Source organism: Oncorhynchus nerka, linkage group LG21 (genome assembly GCF_034236695.1).
Source record: "Oncorhynchus nerka isolate Pitt River linkage group LG21, Oner_Uvic_2.0, whole genome shotgun sequence".
NCBI classification, from domain to species: Eukaryota; Metazoa; Chordata; class Actinopteri; order Salmoniformes; family Salmonidae; genus Oncorhynchus; species Oncorhynchus nerka.
This window is the reverse complement of record NC_088416.1, coordinates 13,839,133-13,847,974: the sequence shown is the minus strand read 5'-3', so window position 1 is coordinate 13,847,974 and position 8,842 is coordinate 13,839,133. Positions and strand designations below refer to the sequence as shown.

At 41.1% G+C, this 8,842-nt stretch overlaps 1 protein-coding gene across 1 annotated transcript; it reads left to right on the top strand.

Annotated features, from left to right (window-relative positions):
* Positions 1–3,669: 3,669 nt before the first annotated feature.
* Positions 3,670–7,909, top strand: LOC135563540 (zinc finger and SCAN domain-containing protein 31-like). The gene is made up of 2 exons (XM_065006336.1): positions 3,670–4,259; positions 5,975–7,909. Exons 1-2 carry the CDS (start codon positions 3,881–3,883, stop codon positions 6,166–6,168), a joined length of 573 nt encoding a protein of 190 aa, XP_064862408.1. The 5' UTR covers positions 3,670–3,880; the 3' UTR covers positions 6,169–7,909.
* The last annotated feature ends 933 nt before the right edge of the window (positions 7,910–8,842 follow it).

Here is an 8,842-nt window from a genome sequence, read left to right as displayed (position 1 = left end):
GTCTCCACACCTTGTTATTGTACTAGTACCACTACTATACTATGATGGTCTCCAAACCTTGTTATTGTACTAGCTCCACTACTATACTATGATGGTCTCCACACCTTGGTATTGTACTAGTACCACTACTAGCTCCACTACTATAATATGATGGTCTCCACACCTTGTTATTGTACTAGCTCCACTACTAATACCACTACTATACTATGATGGTATCCATACCTTGTTATTGTACTAGCTCCACTAGTAGTACCACTACTATACTATGATGGTCTCCACACCTTGTTATTGTATTAGTACCACTACTATACTATGATGGTCTCCACACCTTGTTATTGTACTAGCTCCACTACTATACTATGATGGTCTCCACACCTTGGTATTGTACTAGCTCCACTACTAATACCACTACTATACTATGATGGTCTCCACACCTTGTTATTGTACTAGCTCCACTAGTAGTACCACTACTATACTATGATGGTCTCCACACCTTGTTATTGTACTAGCTCCACTACTATACTATGATGGTCTCCACACCTTGGTATTGTACTAGTACCACTACTAGCTCCACTACTATACTATGATGGTCTCCACACCTTGTTATTGTACTAGCTCCACTACTATACTATGATGGTCTCCACACCTTGGTATTGTACTAGTACCACTACTAGCTCCACTGCTATACTATAATGGTCTCCACACCTTGTTATTGTACTAGCTCCACTACTATACTATGATGGTCTCCACACCTTGTTATTGTACTAGTACCACTGCTAGCTCCACTACTATACTATGATGGTCTCCACACCTTGTCATTGTACTAGCTCCACTACTAGTACCCCTACTATACTATGATGGTCTCCACACATTGTTATTTTACTAGCTCCACTACTAGTACCACAACTATACTATGACTATGACTATACTATAGTGGTGTGGGGGCTGTGCTTTGGCAAAGTGGGTGGGGTTATATCCTTCCTGTTTGGCCCTGTCCGGGGGTGTCCTCGGATGGGGCCACAGTGTCTCCTGACCCCTCCTGTCTCAGCCTCCAGTATTTATGCTGCAGTAGTTTATGTGTCGGGGGGCTAGGGTCAGTTTGTTATATCTGGAGTACTTCTCCTGTCCTATTCGGTGTCCTGTGTGAATCTAAGTGTGCGTTCTCTAATTATCTCCTTCTCTCTTTCTTTCTCTCTCTCGGAGGACCTGAGCCCTAGGACCATGCCCCAGGACTACCTGACATGATGACTCCTTGCTGTCCCCAGTCCACCTGGCTGTGCTGCTGCTCCAGTTTCAACTGACCTGAGCCCTAGGACCATGCCCCAGGACTACCTGACATGATGACTCCTTGCTGTCCCCAGTCCACCTGGCCGTGCTGCTGCTCCAGTTTCAACTGTTCTGCCATTCGACCATGCTGGTCATTTATGAACATTTTAACATCTTGGCCATGTTCTGTTATAATCTCCACCCAGCACAGCCAGAAGAGGACTGGCCACCCCACATATGCTCTCTCTAATTCTCTCTTTCTCTCTCTCTTTCGGAGGACGTGAGCCCTAGGACTACCTGACATGATGACTCCTTGCTGTCCCCAGTCCACCTGACCGTGCTGCTACTCCAGTTTCAACTGTTCTGTCTTATTATTATACGACCATGCTGGTCATTTATGAACATTTGAACATCTTGGCCATGTTCTGTTATAATCTCCACCTGGCACAGCCAGAAGAGGACTGGCCACCCCACATAGCCTGGTTCCTCTCTAGGTTTCTTCCTAGGTTTTGGCCTTTCTGGGGAGTTTTTCCTAGCCACCATGCTTCTACACCTGCATTGCTTGCTGTTTGGGGTTTTAGGCTGGGTTTCTGTACAGCACTTTGAGATATCAGCTGATGTACGAAGGGCTATATAAATAAATTTGATTTGATTTGATTTGATGGTCTCCACACCTTGTTATTGTACTAGCTCCACTACTATACTATGATGGTCTTCAAACCTTGTTATTATACTAGCTCCACTACTATACTATGATGGTCTCCACACCTTGTTATTGTACTAGCTCCACTACTGTACTATGATGGTCTCCACACATTGTTATTTTACTAGCTCCACTACTAGTACCACAACTATACTATGATGGTCTCCACACCCTGTTATTGTACTAGCTCCACTACTAGTACCACAACTATACTATGATGGTCTCCACACCTTGTTATCAAATTCATTTTTATAGTGCCCTTTTTACATCAGCTGATGTCACAAAGTGATATACAGAAACTCAGCCTAAACCCCCAAACAGCAATGCAGATGTAGAAGCACGGTGGCTCCCCATTTAAGGTTCAACCAGCTGCCTGTAGTTTAGAGGTAGTTATGTAGTTGTATAGAGTCAGACTAGAAGGGTTCATGCAGATTGTTGGTAGAGGGGTAGTTCTGTAGTTGTATACAGTCAGACTGGAAGGGTTCATGCAGATTGTTGGTAGAGGGGTAGTTCTGTAGTTGTATACAGCCAGACTGGAAGGGTTCATGCAGATTGTTGGTAGAGGGGTGGTTCTGTAGTATCTAGTTAGACTAGAAGGGTTCATGCAGATTGTTGGTAGAGAGGTAGTTCTGTAGTATCTAGCCAGACTAGAAGGCTTCATGCACATTTTCTCAAGGTTGGTTCGATGGAGGCGGTTTTAAGGGAATTAGGCACAGTGCCTGAATTAAGAAAGTGATTTATGATTGTATGAGTCCTGTGGGAACAGGGTCCAAGGGGCAGGTAGTTGACCTCATATTATCGACCATTTCAGAGACAGATGTTGGGGTTGTCAATGAGAATGTGGTGAAACTGTAGCTGGGAGGCTCAGTATGAAGCAGAGGGACAGGTCTGAATAAAGGGGTAGATTGTACAGTGAAACTGCAGCTGGGAGGCTCAGTATGAAGCAGAGGGACAGGTCTGAAACAAGGGGTAGATTGTACAGTGAAACTGCAGCTGGGAGGCTCAGTGTGAAGCAGAGAGACAGGTCTGAATCAGGGGGTAGATTGTACAGTGGAACTGTAGCTGGGAGGCTCAGTATGAAGCAGGGGGGCAGGTCTGAATCAAGGGGTACGTTGTACACTGAAGTAAATGCTCTTTATTTGGGATTTGGGGATTTGAAAAATGCATGAACATTTTTACTTTATTCAATGGAGTGGATAAAGGAGGAGTTAGCGAGTGGTTGAACTAATTTCTTTACTACAGAAAATATCATTCTGGGGTTCCCGTCACGATTTGCAATGAGATTGGTAAAGTTTAACTTGTGTGCGGTGTTCAGTGCCTCTTTGTATGCAGTCTGTTGATATACCAGGGCCTAACTGCATCAAACAAAGCTTTCTCCCAGCAGCTTTCATAGAACGTAGATCACTATTAAACTAAGCTGCAGAGCGTTTGTTTAACTGAATGAATATGACATTGCCTTAAATGCAGCGTTAGATGTAAAGTTTAAATTCTCATTCATTACAAATCTTCACTAATCAATCAACACATGCTTTCATTTCGACGTATCAATGTAATATTATTATTTAATGACATACATTTTAAAAATACCCTTTTTTGTCAGGAAATAAAATAAAAATGTCCTTATACTGCGTTACCCAATCCAGTCAGCTGATAACAATGCTGCCAGTGTGACGTATAATCTAGTGGACGGGACCCTTCAACAACAACAGCGAGTCCGTCACTTCAGTAGCTTGCTAGGCGACATGGCCTAAACGTTCAAGCTTTTTAGACTGTTTCAGTGCATATTTGCCCATGTGTTTTATAGCTAGTTGACCCATTTATTTTCATGTTTACGTTGTTAGTCAGGCAGATGTCTTAAATTTGCCTATCGCTAGGCTATTCGCTAATGCTAACTAGCTATTATTCCCGACCATGAGTTCACTAAGCTACTTTCCTCCTGCTAAAGAAGAGGAGGTCTGCTGGACGGAGAAAGAAGCTCTCGTGAAAGAGGAGGCGGAAGAGGAGGCTGTTACAATACAAAAACAAGTAGAGGGTGAGGCTGTTACCGTGAAAGAAGAAGAGAAAGACGTTACAGAGAATGACACCTTCAGAGTGAAAGAGGAGGAGGATGTTACCGTGAAAGAAAAGGAGGATGCAATGATAGAAGATGAAAACGTTTTTGGAGTGGAGGATGAAGTGAAAGAAGATGAAGACGTTTTTGGAATGAAGGCTGAAGAGGGGGAGATTACTGTCACATTAGAGGAGGACGAAGAAGAGAAGACTGGAGAACTGATTAACACCAGTAAATACAGTGAGTACTATCTTATAAAACAGGGACATTGATCTGATTAACACCAGTAAATACAGTGAGTACTATCTTATAAAACAGGGATATAAACTCTGCAGTTGTTGAACTAATGTGTGATTTTACATTCTACACTTGAATGTGTTTTTGTACTGTAGAAATGGTTCATGACGTCCTCTAGTGATTTTTAAAAAACTTTTCATGTCAAAAAGTGATTTCTAAAATACAGTAAAGTATAAACACACTAAAGGGAAATAAATGTTTTGAGCAAAATAGTTTTTTTTTTTTAGACAACTGCAAACGAGGAGTGAGTGATGTCATAGTAAGGCTTTCAAGGAGTAGGCTTGATGGGAAGTCGTGATGTCATCCAATAGGCTACTGATCTTCATGTGAATATTCATTATTCTTTTTAAAATCCTTCCTGTTCTGTCAAGTTGGTTGTTGATCATTGGTAGACAGCCATTTTCAAGTCTTGCCATAGACTTTCAAGACAATTTAAGTCCAAACTGTAACTAGGCCACTCAGGAACATTCAATATTGGTAAGCTCCTCCAGTGTAGATTTGGCCTTGTGGTTTAGGTTATTGTCCTGTTAGGACAGTTTTTCATATTCAGATCTCTGAAATGCACTCTACCTACTTAACATTTAGTGTCTCCTTATATTACGCTGGGAAAACAGTTTTCATGGGCACAGAAATCCTAAATAATTTCAGAGTTTGCTAAATCCGATGGTTCTAACCGAGAGTCACCTTAACTTTTTTGACAACACCCCAATGAATACTGTCATTAATGCGGTTCTTCAATAATTACACAATACTTAATACTGTAGCTGTTTAGTTACAGTCACGTGTTCAACTATCATCAGCTGATCCAGGAAATAATTTTCTGAATGCCAGTCAAATGACAAACATTACAACATGGGTATATTTGTTGTTAGGTGAAGGTATGGGTCCTACAGTAGGTCTATGTTGTTGTTAGCTGAAGTTATGGGCCAATTTGTAAACACTTAGTGTACAAACCATTATTGTCAGGCTGATGGCAAAGCTAGCCAAAGAGCATTTTACTGGTTGAAGTGGTTTTTTGTTGTTGTATAAAGCAGTTGATTTGAGACAAAAACACAAACATTACATTAAGCAGGAGATTCAAACAAGCCTTACAATTATAATCCAAAAGTAATGCGTATTGCACTCATAAACAACCTGGAAATGGAAGATATTTTTTCTGTCAGCCTATGAGAAATCCCCTGCGTTTTCCCCCATGGTGGGGAATTAGTGAATAGACACAGATCTTTGAGTAGTACTACTTTGAGTAGTAGTTTCCTTGAGTAGCTCTCATGATCTTGCGCTGTAATATTCAGAATACATTGTGGAAAACAAAAATCTTCGCTCACCATTTTGGCTCCAGGCAGATATACTACATCCATAACTAGTGGTTTCCTCATCACCAGATATACTACATCCATAACTAGCGGTTTCCTCATTACCAGATATACTACGTCCATAACTAGTGGTTTCCTCATTACCAGATATACTACATCCATAACTAGTGGTTTCCTCATTACCAGATATACTACACCCATAATTAGTGGTTTCCTCATTAGCAGATATACTACATCCATAACTAGCGGTGTCCTCATTACCAGATGTACTACATCCATAACTCATAACTCGATTTCTGCTGTTGTGGGCCTTTAACCATCGGTCTGACATTTTCGTTAACTTAGGAGAGAGATGTGAATATCGTGGATACTCTGGGGAGCCTCAACAACATCATGATGCTGACGAGGCAGAGAAGAGTCCCTCCAGATCAGGACACCTCAAGAAACACCAGCAGAGACCCACAGGAAAGAAACCTCATTGCTGCTCTGACTGTGGGAAACGTTGCAAATCTTCATCAGAACTTAAAAATCACCAGTGAGTACACACAGGAGAGAAATCGTATAACTGTGATCAATGTGGGAAGAGTTTTACTCAGTCAGGCTCCCTGAAATCACACTGGAAACTACACACAGGAGAGAAATCTTATAGCTGTGATCAATGTGGGAAGAGTTTTTACTAAATCTAGCCATCTGACTAGACACCAGCGAGTACACACAGGAGAGAAATCTTATAGCTGTAGTCAGTGTGGGAAGAGATATTCTGGTAAAAGATCTCTGATCAAACATCAGAAAAAACATACATGAAGGAGTTGAATTTTAAAAATCATGATATCAATGAAATAATGTCACAATGTAGAATGGTTTAACATTGTAGTAGGAGTATTTTAATGATGTCACAATGTAGAACCCTAAATGTTTGTTCCCTGTTCAATTGATTTCAACATGATATGGATATTAGCCTCAAGGGAAAAATCCAGGCTCCGAATTGAAAGAGTTACTATTTATGTTATTTAACAAAAAGTGACTAACAAAAAAAAGTTTTGTTACACTTACCATGTTGGTGACCCACTTGAATCAAAATGCAACACTTCAAAATGTAGCTAGCTGTTTTCTACAAATTGTCCTCTAACCAGTGATGTACACATTATTCCCAGATTCCGTGTGGTTTTTGAGCTGTTAGTTTTAACAGGACGTGCAACTTCATCTCCCTTCTGTCACACACATTATTTTGATGAGTTATGACAAACAAGTGTTGTGTTCCTTTGTTCAATGACCCCTACATTTAATTGTATCACTCCCAAATGTAGCTGACTGGCTTCTGCAGGTTGTCCTCTAACCAGTGAGGTAAAATATTTATCCCGCTTCCATGTGTTTTGTTTAGTTGTTAGTTTCAACATCACGTACAACCTGATTTCCCCCCTAATCGATATCAGTGATTTATTGCTACTTGTCAAAACAACAGTGTTTTTGGTGCTTGTGCAGTTTATAAGGTGCTTGTTTAAAAAAAAAATACAAGTAAAATTATTATTGTGGCAGATGTTTGTGTATACAGTATGGCCCATTTTATGTTTAGGTTTTCAATATATCACAAACTGTTTCTGCATATTGGTTATTGATTTGTACACGTTAAAACTGTGTGTTGACGTTGGGCTATCCCACCTAGCAAAATGTAATTGAAAGTACTTTGAAAAAAGGACTATGCAACCAAATATTTTATATTTACATTTCATAATCAACATTTAGTAATCATAATTATTTATGTAACCAACTGACAATTTTGGGTACAATTATATTGACATTGTTGCCCTGCTTTGATAAAATCAGTGTTAATTCTCAGATGTGCCAACCCAAATGTACTAGAGCATGACATTAGGGACTGGTCCCAGATCAAACAACATGCCTATGGAGTGAACCCTGAAAAGAGAGAGAAGCTCCGCAGTGAGGTGGAAAGTTACTACGGATATTGCAGGAGTTTCCTCTTGAAATCAGACAACTTGGTTGCTGATTTTCTCAAGGGTGGGCAGTCAAATAGTTTTGCGTTTAGCCATTGCGTTGCCATGGATCACAATTTATTTTGACTGCTAGTTTTTCCTTATTGGAGATGAGTTTTGTTTGGGCTGTTCCAAGGGGACGAGAGAGTTCTCGAAGCTAGTGAGTTTTAGGGAGAGGAGAGTTCTTGAAGCTTGTGGGGAAAATATTTTTCTATAGAAAGAAAAAGGAGAAAAGATACGATTGTATGTTATTATTTAGAAATGTGTTTTCTTGTTTTTAAATTCTTGAGAGCCAGTAGACATCATGTTTATATTGTAGAAGGTGAGGCATTGTAGTAGATTATAATGTGAAATGGAAGTTGTTTTCTGTTGGTGGTGAGCAAACTTGCCCAACAAAAATATAGGATATATTTGTTGTCCTAAAGGGGAAGGTTTTACAGGCTTTGGTTTTTCCATTTATGTTTGAGGTTGGACTTCAGCTCGTTAGCACGTCTAGCTCGTTAGCACGTAGCTCGTTAGCACGTAGGACGCAGTGATTGGTGTCACCTCGTTAGTCAGTATGTGTTACACCTGTGCTGGGTTGTCCATCTCCTTAGTGGGAAGGTGTTTCACCTGAGCTGGTCCAGGTTCTATTTAAGAGTGTCTGGCCCAGTGCTCCAGTTGTCTTGATAGATGTGGAGAGTCAACACCTTTTGTTTGCTCCACCTTTTTGGCTTGATGTTTATTCCTGTTTTTGATTTGCTTCCTGTTTCTAAGTTTGAGGTGGTGGGACGGGTGCGCCATCGTCCGTGAGGAGATGGCACAAAGTACATATGGACCGTCGGTTCCGGGGATTGGACTGGCCAACACGGTGCGCTTTTCTTGGCGGGGAAAAGAGATGGAGCCTTGGGGGAGAGAAACCTTCGGGAGGAACATCCTAATGGGGCACCTAAAATTGAAGGTTAAAGATGTTCTATGCCTTCAGGGGAACCCAATGGAGAAGGGGTTTGATGTAACCCTATATTTGGAAGAAAAACACAATGAGATTATGAAGACTGTGACGGAAGGGAAAGAAGAAGGACCCCTGTGTCATTACACGGTGACCAGCCTGGCAAGAAACAACTTCAGGGTGGTCACCGTAACCATGTACAATCCGCACGTGAAGGACGAAGAAGTGAGGGCCTTTCTGGGGAGGTACATGGACAATGTCTCCTCAGCGAGGTACCTCAGGGACTCCCTGGGT